The sequence below is a fragment of the Thalia democratica genome, chromosome 4 (genome assembly GCF_965202585.1).
Source record: "Thalia democratica chromosome 4, ktThaDemo2.hap1.1, whole genome shotgun sequence".
NCBI lineage: Eukaryota > Metazoa > Chordata > Thaliacea > Salpida > Salpidae > Thalia > Thalia democratica.
Window position 1 is genome coordinate 10,171,375 of NC_139168.1, and position 22,609 is coordinate 10,193,983.

At 24.5% G+C, this 22,609-nt stretch overlaps 1 protein-coding gene across 1 annotated transcript; it reads right to left on the reverse strand.

The window, feature by feature from the left end:
* Window positions 1–750: 750 nt before the first annotated feature.
* Window positions 751–19,367, reverse strand: LOC145833000 (insulin-degrading enzyme-like). Its single transcript, XM_082940202.1, has 22 exons — window positions 19,307–19,367; window positions 18,598–18,793; window positions 10,886–10,968; window positions 10,591–10,725; window positions 10,253–10,356; window positions 9,648–9,751; window positions 9,410–9,579; window positions 8,968–9,296; window positions 8,742–8,904; window positions 7,889–8,042; window positions 7,320–7,551; window positions 7,085–7,220; window positions 6,566–6,657; window positions 5,883–5,993; window positions 5,479–5,695; window positions 5,246–5,350; window positions 4,817–4,973; window positions 3,996–4,131; window positions 3,483–3,630; window positions 1,799–1,933; window positions 1,214–1,284; window positions 751–846 (listed from the first exon to the last, which is right to left on the reverse strand). The coding sequence occupies exons 1-22, from the start codon at window positions 19,365–19,367 to the stop codon at window positions 751–753; spliced, it is 3,135 nt and encodes a 1,044-aa protein (XP_082796328.1).
* Between the last annotated feature and the right edge of the window lie 3,242 nt (window positions 19,368–22,609).

A 22,609-nucleotide genomic window follows, 5' to 3' on the forward strand; every position in this document is an offset into this window, starting at 1 on the left:
CTCTAAAAAAAAATTTAAACATTCTAGTGGTGGATTTTATTTTTTACAAATACTTGTGTATTTTTCAAATCTTTCAATGCTCAATTTACTTGAACGTTTTCTTACGACATAGTTCTTTAAAATATTGTACCATGAACGCTGTTTTCTAAAATACTCAAATGTGAGAAGTTAATTTTGTTGTCAGTTTTGACACTAAACGCAGTTGTGAAAATCTTTAGTTGAAAAATACAAACATTTAAAATGTATGCTTAAAATTCTATAACACTTTAACGGTAAAATTTATTTGTATCAGAGTGCAGGACTTTCTTAACTCATTTAGTTTAAAAAACGTGTTAAAAAATGGTCTCCTCGAACTAGCTAACAACTTATTTAACTTTTTGCTTCTAATTAGTTGTTGGTTTTTGATAATCAAATTCTTTCTAAACAAGCGTGATTAGCTGTAAAAACCTTGGTTTAGACTTGAATATTTTCTTAATATAAAAAAGCTTACACTTATACTAATTTGAAAACACGAAATAGCTTATACAGTGGTATTTTTCTTTTATTTAATTATCTAATACCGATGTTTTCATTTTTATTCTTACTTCAGCATAAACAGCGTGCAATTATTTTTTCAAGCAAAAACATTACCTTTTTGCATAACACAAACACAAATGAGTTAGACACTAATAGTTTATTTCCTATAAAGTTTCCTACAAAGTAAAAAAACACAATGTACTGTTAATTCTTAACACACTACTTTTGAGTTTTTCAAAGTTTTAGTGTGCTAACATCAATAGCTGCCGGTAGTTTCGGAAACACGTCACGACCTCTCCTGAACTCTTCAACACTATCAATCAGTTCAGGCTGTTAAAAGAAAAATTTAAACTTTTATAATATTGTAAGGTATAAATACAAAAGAGTTTTTTTTTAAAAACATTAGCAACATTTAAAAAAGTAGTATATGGTAATAAAATGCTTTTTAATTAGTTGGTCACTCATTTTAAAGTGTATTTGAAATTGATAATCACAGAAGTAATTTTTTGACTGCCTAATGGAAAAAGTGCAGTTATTGTCATACAAATTTAACTTTTAAAAATTAATATCTAAAAGCTTATTAAGAAAAGTACAAAAAATTCATATTAATGTAGTGTTTTTACTTTTGAACAAAGCAGTCAGAAAAAAAAAAATTACACGTAGCGACTTAAAATTTAATTTTATACTAAAAGATTACCTGAGCTAAAATAAGAGGAGTAGTGTTCAAGCTGCTGTCAATTTCTGAAATATCCCCAGGAGCAAAATGACCTAAAGTAAAATTATAAAGTTTTGTTAGAATTTCGAGTTTTTCTTTGTAAAACAAAAAGACAATATTCAATGAACAAACAAAGTTACAAATATTTAAACATTTTAAGAAATATCAAGTGTGTACAATCTTTAAGTTTTAATTACGTATAGATATATAAATGTAAACAACTGTAATCAATTTAACAATTAATGTTAATTTTTTATTTACGCATTTCTACGCCATAATAGTCAAATAATTTCAAATATTAATGAAGATAAGTATTATAAGTTTTTCTTGTAAATAGTTGTTTATACAATTTTTGATGCTAGTTTAACTACAACATAATAATTTTCTACTATTGAGCATATTTTTGTACAATATATTATAACATTACTTTGATTTTTAGTGAGAAAATATTTGTTACATATTGATAAAAAAATTAATAATAAAAACTATCCAAAGTCATTTATTAACTTGTACTTTGTTATAAAGTTATTTTGTTTTAGGAAACAATCCATAGAAAATAAAACTTACAGTCGTCTATATGTTTTCCAAGTATGTAAACAGCAAGCTTCGCGCGATTTGGAGCATCAACTTTTACGTATTTTTTGTAAAAGTTAATGACGTCATCCATAGTTACCTTTTCCAAGTAAGCAGCTTCTTTTTCATCTAAATATAAAAATCAGAATTAATTTATTTAATCTTTGAATTTTAGAGAAATATTAAACAATAAACTAACATTTTTTTTAAGTAATTTCGTAGAACTTTCTAACAAAATAAATATGATACTTTAGAAGTGTAAATAAGCATATAATTTTAGATCAGAGGTCGGCAGCCTTTTGTAACTCGCGGGCTAATATTCTTAAGTAAAATAACTCGCGGGCCGCACTGTTTAGAAGAAAACTTTGAGGGCCGCATTTATTTATAAAAAAGTTCGAGTAATCAGTAAAAAGTTATTTAAGATCAAAATATGATTAATAAAGCAATACAGAGCACTATTTAAGATTGTTTATTGAATTAAGAGTATAACAGCAAGTTTTAATTACAAAAAAATATAATTTATAATGATTTAATATGTATACTTTTGGCTAAATAAGAGCTCACGAGCCGCAGATTTTAACTTTGAGGGCCACATTTGGCCCGCGGGTCGCAGTTCGCCGAACTCTGTTTTAGGTCAATCATAAATTATATAAATAATAATTGAAAAGTCTTTAATTTATGTAAAATTCAAACAAAATGTAAAAAGGAAGAAAAAAAAGTTAAAACGTTTAGGCATATTACGACAAAGTTTTAATCTCGCTTCGAGAACATAATATATAGTGAAATAAGATGTAACGTTATAAGGCGTTAAATCCTGGAGATCCTGATAAGCTAAGCTTATCGGAATGTATATCACAGATGTTCTTGTGCTAAAACTTTATTCCGACTAACGGCGTTTCACTGCTCTCAAATAAATTTAAGATCAGACCTACTTCTGAATAAGCGGCAAGATTTATCGAATATCTGTCCCCATAACCGACGATTCTACTTTAAATAACTCTGTCTATTTATGTACTAATTTATTTCACAAAACTTATATATTCTTGCAAGTTTAATACTTCATGTTTTCAAGCTGTATAAATTATTGAATAATTTGTTAAAATTATTATGACGTAACATTTCTGCACAACTCAATTTAATTTTCATTTTTAAAATTTGCCTATTCTTAGAGCTTTTTGAGGTTGGTGCCTACTTTTATTAAATTTGTTTTTTTTGTAGACAATTTTATAAATTAACGCTTTTATCCCAAACTTTGTTTTTAAACCATAAAGTCCATTTATAGTTACTACCTAGATAAACACTATACATAATTATACATGCTTTTTTCTGCTTTTTTTCTAATGTGTGTTAACATTTTATAGACTCCGTAGATCTGTTCTTAAATTTATTTGAGAGCAGTGAAACGCCGTTAGTCGGAATAAAGTTTTAGCACAAGAACATCTGTGATATATAGTGAAATATGTATTTCTAAGATTAAAAAAATACTTTGAACAACAAAAAAAATTGAGCTTAAAATTAAGTCATAATTTTGCTTTAAACATACAGTAGTATATTCTTATAAAAACTTAAAGCAGCAACAAAAGTATTTTTTATAAAAAATTGGTAGAGTTACAAAATTGTTTCAAATACTATCCTGGTAGAATGTAAATTGTAAGCAAAAACCTAAATTTAAACTCACATCTATCAAAATAATATTGATTGTCTAGTATTTCTCTCCAACAAATATTAAATTCATCTGCTAGCTTTTTTGGTTCTTCAATCAATCTTGCTTTCAATGATTCAAAATGTTTACTAAAATCTTCTTCGCTCAACTGTGTTATCAGTTCCTAGAAAAAATTAAATACACATTTTAATATTCCAACAAAAATTATCAAATTTTATAAAGTATCAAAAAACAAAATATGAAAATACTACTTTTAGTTAAATAAAAATTGCGCAATTCATCAGAGCAAAAACAGTAATTTTATATGCAGTGATACCGAATAACTGTTGAGTTTCAATAAAAACTATACTTACTACTAAATCTAAGTCTTAGTATACGAAGAACTTGTAAAATGTTGATTCGAATAAAATGTGTAGCCGAAAGGGCCTTAGTGCAGGACAACTCAAAGACACTAGTTAGAATCTTTAAAAATCCAGTAGATAGATTTTTGACTATATTAAACAATCGATGATATTTATAAACACTTACCTCGACAGTATTGATAAAGCCTTCAATTCTTCCGTCAATGAAGTCGGGAGACCTTGTTGATTGAACTATGAAAATCATTCTCATCTGATTTTGATTTCTCGCTGGGCCTGAAGCCACAATATATCCGAGTTGTTCTCTGTGTAAAATAAGAAACTTAAATATTCGCTAACACTCATGTTTTTACTTTTAACAACACCATATATTCTTGTAAATAACTCTTACTACAGTTTTTAAGACGAAAATCGAAGTCGTAATTAGTTAGTTTTCGAAGTATAAAATTTCTCTTACGTATAATTCTAATAATAAAGAAATCAAAGACAATTTTTTTATTTAAAAAGTTAGTAATGTTTACGATTAATGAATCGTTTTCATAATTGTTATTAGATTTTTCTTATACACATTTAAAAAAAAAAGAAAATTGTTTGTAAAATTTGTTATATCTAATAGATATAAAAAACAAAAGTAAAACAACTTTTATTATAGAATAAACAAACGTTATGTTAAAACATTCATGTATACACGTAAATATAAAATTTAAAAGATTTGTTATTCAAAGATGCACACTATATAGTTTTGTAACTAATTTTGTTAATTTAATAAAGTTTATAATCGATAAAGTGAACAGATTCAAATTCAGGGAACTAAATGGTATATTTTTCACTAAAAAAACATGTTTTAATTTATAAAAAACTTACACATTTAAAAAATATATTCTATTTACTTTTGCTTATTTCCTTAGTCTATCTAACTAAGTCTCAGTAAATAAAAAACAAAGTTAAGAAACAACTTCTGAAGCGTTGAAATTTATAAAGTGTACAAACTTAGTACGAAGGTTGTAATAGAAGGAAGATTTAACTATTTGAGCAAAAAGTCTGGTCATGACACTAGTTTCGTCATTTTGAGCATCGATTTGCAAGGTGACGTTGCAAGCTGAAATATCTCTCACTGAGTGTTTCGTCTTGTATAAGTAACTATTGCCTGAAATTTAATTTAAAGTTTTCAAAAATAGTTTTATTAAGATTGTAAACTTAAAATTTCTACAAGTGTTGCATATTGAAATTTAAAACAATTGTAATTAAATAAGTAACTGTTTTTGATACTTTAAAAATCTTTGAAAATCTTTATACAACAAACCTGAAAAACAAAAATAAACTATGCATTTTTGTTTATTTTTATGCTACTGATACACTGTGACATTATTTAACTAAACCTAAAAGCAACAAGACAGTTGTTTAAAATATAAAAATAACCTATTCCAACAGCTAATCGATGTATCTCATTAAAGTTCTTCACCGGTTTACTCATGCATTCGTCTTTAAAATACTTTTCAACCATTTCACTAATACCTAACGCATCTACAAAAACATCAGAAATTATTGTAAACAAATAAAGAATAAATTTAAAACTAATAGAGAAAATATATTGTTAAGAGCTAAGAAAAATTATGAATGTAATAATTAATGTTCACATTCAACTTAACTACCTTGTGCTGTCAAATTTCCCATCATCAGTGACTCAATGAACACTTGTGAGAAGTATTCGTTTTTGATAAACTTCTGCAGCTTTTCATGAGTGACAGCGTCAAGTGCACGTGAGAGGTCTTCGTTCATCCAACATCTGCTTGCCTGCAACGCCTCAGCGTAATAATTCGAGTGATAGTAGGGCTGCTCAGTAAAGTAGTTCTTCAAGTTTCTTCTCATCTTTGTGAAAATCGATTACATTAACAAATGAAAATAGAAAAACTCAAACTTCAATTTAAGGTATGAATAATGAGAAAACTTACTATTTCAAACTTATGTGATTTATCAATGATTTTGATAACTTTTCATTAGATAATATTACAAAATAAAGCAATAACAATAGTTTTATGATTTCTAATTAGCTAACCTTTTCTTTAATTATCTCAAACCGCTCGGCATCAACCACAAAGTTTAGTACTTTTTCAACAATCTTTTCTAAGAAAAGTCTTTGTTTTTCACTATATCCGTTTATTTGGATCTGAAAAAAAAGTAGTGTAAAAAAAAATTTGTATTAGATTAGACTTAGGTAGTAAAACTAAATGAAAGACAACATTACTTAATGATAAGACTTAAGTAATTACTACATCTTTCTAATTCAATTCTTAGCGTTTTTAAACAGTTTTTGAAATTTAATATTAATAATGGTCGTTTTGGTTATTTTAAACAATTGTTTAAGAGTTTTAAAGACCTGATAATTATTTAACATGCTCTAAAACCTCATCTAAAATTGTATAACTTTACATTTGCTGAAAAAACATTTCATTTAAAACTTAAGTTAAACAAAAATATCTTGAGCAAAAAATTAGGTGAGATAATTTAAAAGCAAATTGTGTTATAACTGATTTAGCTCTTACATTACTTTTAATGAATTACCTAGTTTATACTTAAAGTTTTTCTTAGTTAAGCTATGTACAACCAAATGTTTTAATTAAGTAGAAAATAAAATAGTATACTTTCTTGTAAACATAAATGAAAATTCGAATCTATTTAAAAAATATTAAAATAAAAAACAAAAACATAATAATGAAGGAAACAACCACAGAAACTAACAATGAGGCCGAAATCACTATAAGATATTTTACAATATAATCCAGCCATAGTAGCGTCGTATCTATATTCAGTCAAAGAATCGTTCAACAAATCTGAAATACGATTTTTTTTCAAGTCCTTAGTTTTAGTGATTAGTGAAAAACTTTACCTAACTTAAACGTTCTGATTTCAAAAAAAACTATGTAGAGCTTAGACAATCATTATTTACAAATTTTAATAAATTGAATATTGTAAAAAACTTTTTATATTAATATCTGGATATTAGACATTATACTTGTGTAAATTTATGCTAAGTCGTTATTTAATATCAGAAAGAATATAGAACATCCAAATATTTAGGAGAATACTACATTACTACCTATATACTACATTACTTTTAAAATGCATAAAAACATAAAGATTTATTTTAGTCAAAAAAAAAATATTGAAGTTATTTTGAATATTTTAATAAATTTTTTCAGTTCAACTAATTTATCGCAACTTATTTTTTTTTCTAACTATCTGTAATAAAGTACCAACCAACAAAAAGTTTTATCATGTTTTCATTACACGCAGTGATGCAATGAACCGGGGAAATAATATGAAACTTCAAAATAGACTTCGGAAGATTGAAGGTTGTGTCTTGCTTGAACCATGCTCTTGACATATCTGTTCTCTGTAATTTAGTTTTATTAAGAGATGAGAAAAATTTTGGGATCAATTTTAACAAATTTTCAAACAATTTAAAACTGTTTTTAAACAAACAACAACTAACTTTGATCAGATACGGATGCTTGTTATGTTCCGAATTTTTAGGTGGAGGTTTTATTTGAAAGTCGGTAGAAATGAACTGGTTAGGCAGAGGAAGATGATGGTCTTGATGTTTCGGTGCGTCACTCAATTTTTCAATGAATTCTTCCGAAATTTTTGTAACATTGTATTTACACTTATACCACTTTTCAACTGTATTGCAAGTTTCTTCAAACTTTTTTGCGCTCACATTTAATCTGTATAGTTGTTTTTTTTTAACAAAACCTTTTTGTTATTGGATGAAAATTATTTTATAATATTTAAAATACTAAACATTTTTTTTAAATGTTATAAAATTTAAATTTAGTTTTATTTTATTTAGCAAACAACATTACTCGAAAAATTATACGTTGTTTATAGAGTAGCTAGCAAACCATATTTAAAATGAAAACTAATTAATCTATTAATATGTTCTATGTATAAAAGTTAACTAAAATAGGTTAAGTTAGTTTTTATTTATAATGCAAAAATATAATGACAAAACATTAGTAATTAAAACTAAAATTAAATCCTCGATATAAAAACAATACACACCTGAGCATTTGTGGTACAAGATAAGATAATAAGTTTTCAATAAGTTTGCCATCAAATTTACTGACAATCATTGGTGCACTTAACACTTCGTTTACTGGATATTTACCTAAATTGATTGCAGTAGCCTCAACTAAGTCTATTGCTTTCGATTTTTCTGTTAGTTTTAAATGTTTGTTATTAAAACTTTTTATAAAAAAAATATAAACAAATTAAAATTGCATATTTATACTTGTTATTACTAAAAACTTAAGTTTAAATTATTTTATATAAGGTTAACTCAAACTTTTACGACTTAAAAATAAGGTTTGTAATAGTATACAAACACGGTAAAAATAATAGTTACAATTACCTTTAAATCTAAACTTTATGTCTTTAATTTCTTTGATTTCCGAAAATATCTTTTCATCAGGTTTTGTCGCACGGAGCATGTTTATATATTGAAAGATAATATAAACAGTTTCGTCAATATTTTCTAAATAATTTGTTCATTAAAGATAATTTTAAACGAATATCCAAAAAGTTATTGATATATGCTAACTTCAAATTTGTAAACTACTCTATTTAATTTTTTTATTGACATTAAAATATCTGTATAAAATTAGTTAATGTACATCAAAAAAAGTAATTAATTTTTGTTAAAAATAATATTTAATATATTTATAAATGTTTGTTTAATTCTTTTATATACAAAAATTTTTAAATAAAAACTAATCATCCATATTAGTTCTTATAACTTACTTTAAACCTATATCTTATATATTTTTTTTTCTTGTAGATTATTGTACTATTTTATCGAAGATTTCAACAAGATCTAGACACATTTTGATAAACACATTTATTAAACAAAACTCACCGATTCCGTTTTCAGTAAGGTCGCAGACGATTTCGAAAAATCCGAAACCGTCATAAAAGTAACTGTAAGCGCACAAGCTGTTGGCGAATCCTAATTGTTTCAATGACAAAAGCAACGAACCTTTTCCTTCGTGCCCGATTAAATGGCTTAGATAACTAGCAGGCTGAAAAAACAAATGGAAAATTAATTTGGTAATTTTAGTTAATGAAAACATTTATAAACCTACTTTTGTTTTGTAGTGTGTTTTGAAGTGATAGGGTAAAGGGAACCGAAGCGCCAAAGACCTTTTGTCTTTCACAGGAACGGTTTCAATGCGAACTTTGAGGTGCTCATCAAGGTACGGACCACGACTGTACCGAGGAATCTCAACATCATTGTTCACAACGCCCTTGAACATGTCAACTACGATACGTTTCAGCTCTTCAACTGATTGCCTGCCAAGCACACAAAGCGTCATTATGTTTGAAGAGTAGTATTTTGCGTGGAATTTCAGCAGCTCTTCACGAACTTTAATTCCTTTTTTAAGTGGATCATCAACAAGGGTAGTGCGATTTCCTGAAATTTTTTAAACAATTGTTTTCAAGAGTTTTCTGATTAACCGGTTGTAAAGCATTTTTGTCATTTCGAATGAAGACTTTGCATAAAAGTTTAATTTTACACATACTTACCAGTGAAGAATTTAGAATAATCATGGTTTTGATCGCATGTCGCTTTGTCGACCATAAATTTTCTCCTATTGTCGGTCATAATGTTTTTTTCATTTTCAGAGTGAACAGCTTCGATCTCCCTGGATGTGGAGTCTTCGTCGAAAGTTGGCGAGATGAAAAATTGCGAAAACCTGAAATCACCAGGTTGTAAAGTTATCTGAGTTTAAATTTTAAGCTAAGAGAAAGTTTTAAAACTAACTGGTCTAATATCTCTTCCAACTTGTCGTGCTTGATGTCAAAAAAATAGTTTGTATGGTCTCCGGCCGTGTAAGCGTTGAAAGATCCACCATTTTGGTCAATAAACTGTTGAAATTAGTTTTAAGATGGAGTATAAAATAGTTTTAATACTCAAACTTGACAATGAGTATTTTCTAATGATTACTATGTTCATAATTAACTTTTAAAAACTGTATGCATTTATGAAACGCGTATGTTTTTAGGTTCTTTTCAAATAAAAGTTGATAATAAATATCTTGAATTAATAATATTTCATTTGATTTTTATTACATTTGTTAAAAAAGTAAAATAAGATTTATTTAAACTTGCTCATATAAAAGTAACTAGCTTTTCGTTAATAGTTGTGTTTTCAAATATTTCATTGATTTAAATTTCTATAATGATAGAGAAGAATTCTTATTATACTATTTTAAAACAAAACTAAGTATTTAATTATACTTAGAACATTTATAGAATATTAAAATATATTTTTATCAAATATATGTAGCAGAAGTTTTTTATTTTCAAAGTAATAATTTGTTTAAAAGTTAAATAATTTGAACATTTAACATTCGAACAAATAAAAACCGTTTTATATTTTCCTTCCTCTGGATATTTTTCAGTTCCCAAAAACAGCATATGTTCACAGAAATGGGCTAATCCAGGTAATTCAACGGGGTCCTTAAATGCTCCTGTGTTTATATCATTTAAAAAGGTAAGAAGATTAAATGTCAAGTGTTAACAGCACTTTAAAAATTGCATTAACTCTATATCTATGTTAGTAGTTTGAAATTAGCTTAAAACATGTGATAATAATATTATTGAAAAGTATAAGTATAGAATTTTTTAAGGTTTATATTAAAAAAAACTTTATAAGCACTTCAGTTCTATATAATAAAATTTCTCAGATAATTAGGTTAAAGTACCTATTCGCACATCCATTGAAGCAGCAGCCTTTTCTGTGGTCGGGTCGCTTATCACCACAACTTTGAGTTTGTTGCTGAGTTGAAAGCCTTGATAGACACGATCGTCTGATGGAGACTTTACAATATCATCATGTACTGACAAGATGCTGCTGTAAAATATATTTTAGATTAATTTTTTTTTTATTGAGGTAATTTTTTGTAAATCTTATGAAAAGTATAAAATGTTGAGTTTGTACAATCAATAACTTGTATGTCTATATTAACCTTGAACAGTCTGTATTTTTTGCATCAGTACCGGACATTTTATTAATAACTTCTGTTGTTTGATCAGATTGCAACTGGTAATTCATTGAAGACATAAATAAATCACTTAAAAAGCTTTGAAATATTAACTTTTGATTATTAACTTATATAAAAAAAAATCAAAATACAACTGTTTAAAGTAATACAGATGTTTCAGTGATACAGCTATATTAAGAGACTATATAATAAATTCACATATTAAATATTTCTCACATAATTAAAAAAATCGATTTGATTTTAGTATTTCACTTAACACAGGGTTGCTACTTGTTTTTTAAAAGTTTCTTTAAGGTTTATAAGAGTACAAGTTTTTGGGTCTATTTTTAGTATGAAGTTAAGATAGAGGTTAGAAACTTTGTTAAGTAGTATATTAACATTATAAATATATTGTATCTACTTTGAATGTATTTTTTTTTTTAAATTAAATTTAGTGATGGTAAAAGGTTATATTTATATGTAAGAGTTTATCAAATACTATTGTCAAATCAAACTTAACATGTAAAAATTAGTTGAAATTTAAAATTTTAGATACTTTTGTTTAAAATTCGATGCGTTTTTTTCAAAAGTCTCTAAAATCTAGGTTTTCTAGGTTTTTTGGGCCTAAATTGACAAATTCTTAATTTTTACCAGAATCTAGATTTTCTTGCAAACTTATACGTACTGAAAATGATATTAATAATGACATTTCAACAATTTGTTTTAAACTTTATTAAAAAAATATGTTTATAGTTTTTATAACTAAATATTTATACTTAAATATTAATATTGTTATATTGACATTGCAATTTTTATAAGCTTAAATATTTTAAATGATTTAAAATATAAATAAGTTAAATTCTAGTTTTATAGAAAAATTTTAAAGGAAACTATTTAAAAACAATTTTATTTTTTTTTTAAACCTTTTTAAAAAAAACTCAAATAAACTTATTTTGAAAATAAAAATAAACTTCATTTAGAAAAATTTATTAATTTCTTTATAAATTTTATTTTTAACATGATTCTTATTCTTTAAGTATAAAAAAGCTGTCCTAAGCTAAAAAAAACTTTCCTGAGCTATCATAAGTTTTAAAACACTTACAAAACTACAAAATATTTTAGGATTTTATTAATTAACTAAGAAATGAAAAAAATAGTTTTTGAACAATTTAAGTACAAAAAATTAAAAAAAATTATAAAAAAGAAGTAAATACCATTAATAACCTTATAAAGTTAGACTGAGATTTTCGAAGTTCTTAAAATTATTCTGAGTCCTTTATGAAAATTACAAGTTCAATAAGTTTAAAACTCCTAATTTATTCTAATTAATTATAAAACTAAAAAATAATCCTGAGTACTCTGGGCTTGTAACTTTACTTTTGTAACTAATGTTGTTGTTCACAGCACTCTAATGTTTAAAATAATTTACACAAAAATCTAAGAGCTGTTTTAATATTAAGAAGTTTTAATTCATTTTTTTCTAAAAAATTTTAGAAGAAATTATTATAATATCTATTTGTCATTATTATTATACATCTAACATTTAAAAATAAGTTACAATTTAAATGCTTTAGATACTTTTGTTTAACATTTTAGGCTTTTTTTTTACAAGTCTCTAAAAACTAGGTTTTCCAGTTTTTTTGGCCTAGATTGACAAATTCTTGATTTTTACCAGATTCCAGAATTTCTTGCAACCCTGTACGTACTGAAAATGTTATTAATAGTGACATTTCAACATTTTGTTTTAAATTTTATTAAAATAAAATATGTTTTTAAAATTTTATAACTAAATATTTATACTTAAATCTTAATATTGTTATATTGAAATTGCACTTTTTATAAGCTTAAATATTTTAAATGTTTTCAAATATAAATAAGTTAAAATTCTAGTTTATAGAAAAATTTCAAGCAACTATAATAATACCAAAACTATAAAAAGCTTAAAATAAATTTAAAAACAATTATCATTTTTTTTTAAACCTTCTTTAAAAAAACTAAAATAAACTTGTTTTAAAAATTAAAATAAACTTCATTTAAAAAATTATTTTAAATCCTTTATCAATTTTATTTTTAACATAATTCTTATTATTTTAATATAAAAAAGCTCTCCTGAGCAAAAAAAACTTTCCTGAGCTATCATAAGTTTAAAACACTAACCAAACTACAAAATATTTAGAGTTTTATAAATTAACTAAGAAATTAAACAAACAGTTTTTGAACAGTTTAGTTACAAAAAATTTAAAAATTTAATAAAAAAGAAGTAAATACCATTAAAAACCTAAAAAAATGAGACTGAGATTTTTAAAGTTCTTAAAATTATTTTTATGAAAATTACAAACTTGCTATAGTCATTATGAAGTTCAAAAAGTTTAAACTCCTAATTTATTCTAATAAATCATAAAACTAAAAAATATTTCTGAGTACTCTGAGTTTGTAATTTTCCTAGTTCAATGTTGTTGTTCACAGCACTTAAATGTTTAAAATAATTTACAAAAAAAACTATGAGCTATTTTAATAAAAAGAAATTTTAATTCTAATTTTTCTTAAACATTTTAGTAGACATTATAATAATTATTTGTTGTTATTATTATTATTATACATTTAAAATGTAGAAATTGGTTGAAATTTAAATTTTTTAGATACTTTTGTTTAAAATTCTAGGCCTTTTTTTTACAAGTCTCTAAAAACTAGGTTTTCCAGGTTTTTTTGGCCTTGATTGACAAATTCTAGATTTTCTAGATTCCAATTTTTCTTGCAACCCTGTACGTACTGAAAATGTTATTAATAGTGACATTTCAACATTTTGTTTTAAACTTTATTAAGAGAAATTATGTTTTTAAATTTTTATAACTCAATATTTATACTATATATAATATTGTTATATTGAAATTTTAATTTTTATAAGCTTAAATATTTTAAATGTTTTCAATTAAAAATAAGTTAAAATTCGAGTTTAAAGTATTAAAGGAAACTATAATAATATAAAAAGGTGAAATTAAATTTACAAATAATTATCGTAGTTTTAACTTTATTTTTCAATTATTATAACATCTGTATCAGTTTAATAAAATTAAACAATTTTTTTACACCTTTTTTAAAAAAACTCAGATAAACTTGTTTTGAAAATCAAAATTATCTTCATTTAAAAAAAATTATTAAATCCCTTATCAGTTTTACTTTAACATGATTCTTATTATTTGAGTATAAAAAATCTGTCCTAATCTACAAAAAACTTTTTTGAGCTTTTAAAACATTTACAAACCAACAAAATATTTTAGAATTTTAATAATTACCTCAAAAATTAAAAGACAGTTTTTGAACAGTTAAGTTACAAAATATTAAAAAATTTAATAAAAAAGAAGTAAATACCATTAAAAACCTAAAAAGTTAGACTGAGATTTTCGAAGTTCTTAAAACTATTCTGCGTCTTTTATAAAAACTAGAAACTTGCCTAACACATCATGAGTTTCAAAAAGTTTAAACTTTCCAGATTTATCCTGACTAATCATAAAACTAGAAAATAAATCCTTAGTACCCTGAGTTTGTAATTTTCTTAGTTCAATGTTGTTGCTCACTTATCTTCAATGTTTAAAATAATTCACACAGAAAAAGATAAAACTTTTTAAATATTATTATAAGAAATTATATTTCTGATTTTTAAAAAGTTTTAAAGCACATTATAATAATATCTACATTATCAATACCTAACATTTAATTTGTCAACAATTATTATAGTTTTAAGTTTGACTTCTGCTGGGATTTTTCAAACTTTCAAAAATTTGATATATATTCTAAAGGTATGCCACCTACAACTCAATGTTGTCTCAGCTCTATCAGCTGTAACTGATAATTATTAAATGATTTCAGGCTTTTATATGTTGTTTTCAACGTTCACTATTCAAAAAATCAGTAAACAACCACAACTATCTAGTATAATTAGAAATACTTAAAAAAATAGTTCTTGAATACCATACAGGGTTGCCACTCATTTTTTTCCAAATTTTATCAATATTTTTAAAACTGTTGAACTACTTTAAAAATGTTTTTAATAAAAAAAAATATGATGACAAAGATTTGCTTTTTAAACCTTCTATAAAACAATCATTAAGACTTGTTTTGCAAATCAAACTAAACTTTATTTTAAAAAATTTATTAAATCCTTTGTCAAATTTATTTCTAACATGATTGTCAATATTTAAGTACAAAAAATGTCCAAAACTACATAAACTGTCTTGAGCTTTCATAAATTTTAAAACACTTATAAAAACACCTTGCTTTAATTTTAGAATTTTATTAATTAACTAAAAAATAGGTTTTTGACCTGTTAAGTTACAAAATATTAAAACATTTAATAAAAAAGAAGTAAAAACCATTAAAAACCTAAACAAGTTAGACTGAGATTTTGAAAAGTCTTAAAACTATTCTGAGTCTTTTATGAAAACTACAAACATGCTTATGGCATTATGAGGTTCAAAAAGTTTAAACTTTCCAGATTTATCCTGACTAATCATTAAACTAGAAAAAATTCCTGAGTACTCTGAGTTTGTAACTTTCCTAGTTCAGTAATATTGTTCACTGTTCCTCAAAGTTTTAAATAATTCACACAAAAAGTTATTTCAATATCAAGAAACTAGAATTTTAATTTTTCTCTAAAAATTTTAAAAGTACAGAATAACAATATCTACATTATCAATATCTAACATTTAATTTGTCAACAATTATTATAGTTTTAAATTTGATTTCTACTGAGGTCATTTAAAACAAAACTTGCCTAATTCAGTTAGAAACTTTTAAAAAATTGATATATATTCTATATGTATTCCACCTATAATTCAATGTTGTCTCAGCTCTGTCAGCTATAACTCATAATTATTAAATGATATCAGGGTTTTATATGTTGTTTTCAATGTTCACTATTCAAAAAACCAGTAAATAACCACAACTATCAGTTATGTTAATTAGAAACATTTAAAAAAACTAGTCCTTTAATACCATACAGGGTTGCCACTCATTTTGTTTCCAAATTTTATCAATGTTTTTAAAAGTACAAATTTTTGGTCTACTTTTAGTTTAAAGTTGAGTTTAAGGTAAGAAACTGTGTTAAATAGTATAAAAACATTGAAAACATACTGTTGAACTACTTTAAAAATGTTTTTAATAAAAAAAAATATGATGACAAAGATTTGCTTTTTAAACCTTCTATAAAAAAATCATTAACACTTGTTTTGCAAATCAAACTAAACTTTATTTTAAAAATTTTATTAAATCCTTTGTCAAATTTATTTCTAACATGATTGTCAATATTTAAGTACAAAAAATGTCCAAAACTACATAAACTGTCTTGAACTTTCATAAATTTTAAAACACTTACAAAAACACCTTGCTTTAATTTTAGAATTTTATTAATTAACTAACAAATAAGTTTTTGACCTGTTTAGTTACAAAAAATTAAAAAAAAAATTATAAAAAAGAAGTAAATACCATTAAAAACCTAAACAAGTTAGACTGAGATTTTTAAAGATCTTAAAACTATTCTAAGTCTTTTATGAAAACTACAAACATGCTTATGGCATTATGAGGTTCAAAAAGTTTAAATTTTCCAGATTTATCCTGAATAATCATAAAACTAGAAAATAAATCCTGAGTACTCTGAGTTTGTAACTTTCCTAGTTCAGTAATATTGTTCACTGCTATTCAATGTTTAAAATAATTCACACTAAAAATTTTTTGAATATCAAGAAAAAAGAATTCTATTTTTTCTTTAAAAATTTCACAGTAAATCAAAATAATATCCACATTATGAATATCTAATACTTAATTTTCAACAAATATTATAGTTTTAAATTTAATTTCTCTCGAGGTTTTTAAAACAAAACTTGCCTAATTCAGTCGGAAATTTAAAAAAAAAATAATCTATATTCTAAATGTATAGTAATTATAATTTGATAATGTCTCAGCTCTATCAGCTATAACTGATTAAAATTATATGACATCAGGCTTTTATATGTTGTGTTCAATGTTCACTATTCAAAAAATCAGTAAACAACCACAACTACCAAGTGTAATTAGAAATACTTTAAAACCAGTCACTTAATATCATACAGGGTTGCCGCTCATTTTTTCCAAAATTTTTTCAAGGTTTTCTAAAATTCTTCCAGGTTTTTAAAAGTACACATTTTTGGGTCTACTTTTGTCGAAATTTTAGTTTAAGGTAAGAAACTGTATAAATAGTATAAAGACATTGAAAAGATACTGTAGAACTTCTTTAAAAATGTTTAAAAAAAAATGATGAAAAAAGTTTTCTTTTTAAACCTTCTTTGATAAACCAAAGATAAACTTGTTTTGATAACTAAACTAAGCTTTCTTTTTAAATTTTTATTTTATCCTTTATCAATCATTTTAACATGATTGTCATTCTTTGAGTACAAAAAACTGTCCTAAGCTAAAAAAAAACTCAGAGCTCTCATGAGTTTTGAAAACACTTACAGAACCACCTTATAAAAATTTTAGAATTTTATTAATTAACTAGGAAATTAAAAAAATCAGTTTTTGAATATTATAGTTACTAAATGTGGAAAACTTTTAATAAAAAACAAGTAAATATCATTAAAAATTTTAAAAAGTTAAACTGAGATTTTTGAAAATTACTAAAACTATTCTGAGTCTTTTATGAAAATTACCAACATGACATAAATTTTAACCATTTATATAACAGATTTTTTGAGTTAAATTGAAATTATACTAATGAACATGAAAAAGTTATTAAAATTCCAGCTTTTTCCACGTTTTTTTTGCTTAAGTTGTCAAATTCCAGGTAAAGTGGCAACCCTTTATCATTGTTTATATAGTTATCATATAAATATTGAGAAAATTGCAACTTAATTATTCGAGCATTACATCATTAGTCTAAATATATTTCATTAAGATAATAAAAAAATTGAATAAAATGGTTGCTTCAAAAAGTAGCAAAAATTTTTAAACACAACTTGTAGGAAATATTAGAATATTAAAACTTAAAAGACTGAATTTTATAAAAGATCTATAAATCTAGTTTGATGTTTCAAAAAAATCATTGAAATAGTTTGAGTGTTTACAATCATGTCACTCAAGTCATCAGGAGTTTGTTTAGACCAAAATAGATTTTAGTTATCTCTCCTATTAACAACCCAGTTAAAGTGTGTTGATTCGTTGACACACAGAAACATATGTTGGTAATTAAAGGAAGATTACTGTATAATTTGTTTTTATTTATATTCCAGTGAAGTTACTTTACTAGGATCTTTTGTTAACAAACAATTAAAACTATATTTTGAACAGCTAATATATTTAGTAATTTAATAATAACGAAGTCAGTTTGATGTATCCTGTAAGTTTAAAACGGTCGATTATTTCGTTGAATCACATTATTTGTTACATTATTTATTGTTAGGGTGAGTATTGTTTTTATACTATTATGATGAATCATATAATTTAAACCCAACGTGTTACAAAAATTAACTTTTTAAACTCAATAGACCAAACTAATTTAGTGTTTTTTCTTTAATAGTTTAAACTAATCAGTAATATATGCTTACACTTTTTTTGCTAAAGTTTTTATTTATTAAACGCTTAGAAATATTTTTTTAATTTAGAAAGTGAGTACTTTTGTTATCCTGTAAGTGAGTAATGGACCACATAACCCGAATTAAACGTGCAATAAGAAGCATCGAAAAGTTCTTGCTAATCAACAAGATGAAACACAAAATCAATGTAAAACTGCTGCACGACACCCGCATAAAACTGCTCACTAGAGGGCGGTAGAACAGAATGAAGTGAAAAAGAGGACGGTTCAGAAGAATTGGGGTCTTGGAAGATCTTTTGTGGAAGAGTAATTTAGATTGTGGATACTGCGCGTTGCTGTTGTACCAAGTTGAAACGCTTGAACCTTCGCGTAGATATTATAAAGACGTACAAACACATCGATTTCCCGGTCTCATTGAAGAGTTGGTAGAACAGGTTCATAGAAGCAGAATGTATAATAAATGTGTTAAGAAATTCTAAATACTACTGATAGTTAAATTTGTTTTAATTCTTATGGACAGTTTACAGTTTTCCACTAACTAACTTATAAGTTTTTTTCGTTTTTAACATAATGTTTTCTTGTTCTCATGTATTAGTTTTTTTTGTTATAGTCTAGCTTCCTTTTTTCAAAATAAAAAATGTAAATTAATGTATATTTTTCTCGATAGTATTTTATTAACAGAATCATATAAGTTAAATACCCTTTTGTGGTTACTTAGGTTCTTGCTTGATATTTTTTAAAAGAGAATAAAATTAACTTTTTCTTAATGTCGAATAGAAAAATTACATTAATCAGTAAATTTAGATTTTCTTATTTTATTATTTATTTACTTTAAAATTTAATGATACATAAGTGATGGTTTAAACTTCTCTATACCTCTTATGACGTCATTACTCATGTCCTTTATTGCATCTTTTATGCAGCTTTTTTTGGGCATTCAAATTTTCTCATGTTTATTTTCTTTTACTTTTTTATTAATTCTGCCTTATAATCTTACTATGATTTAAGTAAAAGTTTATAACGGTCCGTATATCATGCGATTGCTTACTAGAGGTAATTGGATAAAACTAAATCTTAATATAACTTTATTGACTATCCTAAACTTGGCTCTTCTGTGTTTCATAACTGGTGATTTTTAAAAACAAAAGACACAAAAAATAAACAGACGATTTTTAGTAAAAACCAAAAAATCTTACTGTCAATAGCAATTTTTTTGTATTGCATTCAAGGTTTTTTTTTAATTTTTTTTTTCCCTGAAAAAAGTATTTGTGTTGTACAATAGTTTATGTTAAATATTAATACATCATTAAAATTAAGTATCTTAGATAAGCTTACTGATTGATAAAAAACAATTTTTCTATATTTTTTAAACATAAAAAATATTAGTCTGAAACTCTAATCTTTGCAACTATGTAACTTTAATTAGTTTAAAGTGTTATTACAAGTTTGAACTAATGAATATAAAGTGAATAACGACTTATTTTTATTTTAAAGAGCTTTAAATAAGTTCTAAGACAAAAAGTTTTTAATACTAAAAATAGTGTGCTTTTACTACAGTAGTATATTTATCGACAGTTTTTCAATGTTTTGTAAGTAGTTATTAACTTAAACATGCGTTATAAAATCTATTAAAATCTAAAAACGGTCGCCTACATAATTAATTTTCATACAAACTTTCAAAATTTAACGATCAAATTTTAACAATTTAAAAACACAAGCTAAATAGAATGCAAAGCGTTAATTAGTAATCCAGTTCTTTATTTCATTTCTTAACATTTCAAAATTAAAACTCAGTCTTGTTTTTATTAACAATGTGAAATTTTTTTTCTACGCTGTGAATCTAGCATAACCTTTGCTAAAACAAAAGTATATTTTCAAAATAACTAACAGTGTATTTTATATTAACGCAAATCATGATCTAGATAAGAATGTTAAAATTATCGAAAAATCAATGTTCAGCAAAAGTCTTAGATTAAAAGTTGTGCAAATTTAATTTTTTTTGTATTAGATGCTATATCAAAAACTATATGTATTAGTAGCTTTTAAGTGTGGCGGAAAATTTTACTGTAGATAATTGAAAAAAAAACATATTCAAAATTTGAGAAATTGTAGTTATTTTTTTATTCTAATAAAGTTTGCAAAAAACAGAATAAATATTTTATGAAAACTACAAAAATTTCAACTTTTATTACTATAAACATTAAATGTGATTTAAATTAAGTTTTGAACTAAATACCATGATAACAATTCTCATTACTTTGTTATTCGAAGTCTCATTTTCTAAGCTTTAATTAATAGATACAAAGTCTAAAACAAACGTGTCTATAAATTTAAAATACTTATGAAACAATTCGGTTGCTAGTTTCTAATAGCTTTTATAAAAAGAATGGTTATACTGAGGTTTTACTTTTGTTTTAGTTTTAGTTGATTTATGACTAACTCATAACCGTAGTGAGTTTTAACATATTTATATTAGACGTTTTGTATAAGCTTTAATTTCAAGACTTGTTAAGTACGCACTTCTCATTGCTTTATACTGTTTGGATTGTGTTCAAAGTAAGTACTTTGAACACAGTTTGAAGAGAAAGCCAACTGTACTATAAAACGTGTCTGTTAGGTTTTTTTTTTTTTTGAATTAAATCCTTAAATCTGAATAATAATATTAATAATTCAAATCTGTCCTGGACAAAACGTTAAAAGGTATCCGTGGTGTACGACCCGATAACCGAAAGGTTCTTCGTACACCAGGTCCTAAAATCACTTACTTTGAGCGTCTTTTACTATCGTTAAAATAAAAATAAAGTTTTGAATTTTAAACTATCATAAATGAGAAACTTACACTGATTTTATCAAAAACCTCTAATCGAAATTTTCTTTATAAGAATGAAATCTGAATTCTAAATTTAGTATAAACCTCTTTCTCAGAACTTTTTTATTTGTATTGCTGTTTTTTAAACTAAGACTTTAAAAAAATGTTGCAACAAAGTTTTAATTTAAATAAAAAAGTAGTTTTTAACAGTGTAAAACCAATTACAATAGCTGTTTAGTTAACAATTTAAATATATATTATCAGACTAACATTTATTTAGAAATATATTATGATGCTTATATAAAATAAATTATGAATGAACATGCTGTTAAAACTAATCTAGCCCTCAATTTGTATAGGCTAAATGCGAAAAAATAAGTGTGATTTATATTCATAATGATTTAAATGGCTAGATAAAAAAAAAAGAAAAACTATTGAATCACTAGTTTACTGGTAAAATAAAAAGTAAGTTTGGTCACCTATAAGCTATTTACTTTAATTTCTTCTATTCTATAAAGCTCTGTGCTTTTTTTATTTTTAGCTTTACATACTTTATTGTTTATACTCGTTATAATTTGCTTAATAATATTTCTACATCACGTTTAACCAGTTTAATTCAAAGAAACGAATTTAAGCTATAATAAATAGCTTTTTAATTTAAAATAGTTTTGTTAAAGTTGTTAAAAGTAAAAAAAATATTCAAGGGAGTCACAAAGAAATTTAGATTTTTGAAGTTTGCACACGAATTTAATAGCTCACATTTTTGAATTTTTTAGTTCGTTTAGAATTACGTTACACTAACAACTTAATTTTTCTAAATTAATAAACACTTTGCTAAGATTATTTCTAGATTAGTTCTAGCAAAATTAATTTAACAACTTTTCATTTGTACAGTTTAAAATTAAAAAAACTAAACTATTAACGTAAATAAATAGCTTAGGTATTAATGAAGATATTTATTTATCATGCAATGCTTTAATAAAAGCTTTAAAACTTTAGTTTTGTTGTTTAAAATATATGATTATTTTAAATCAAATAACTATAAGCAAAAACAACTAAAGCCTTAATAACTGTAAAATAAATATAAATATAATATGAATTCATTGAAAAACTAAAACTCGGATTGTACTAAATTAGTTTGAATTAACTAATCGAAAATCTTATTATAATTTTTTGGTTCATCCATATAAAAAGGCTACTGTAGTATGTTTAACATACGGTTTCTTTACAGTTTTAATTACTGTCTTATAACTAAATAAAGTGTGTTGACAATAATGTTAGTCAAAGAAAATAAAACATTAAAAAAAATTTACACCTTTGTTTATTTTAGAGTCAATAACCTTTTAACACTGATTTAACCTTTTAAACAC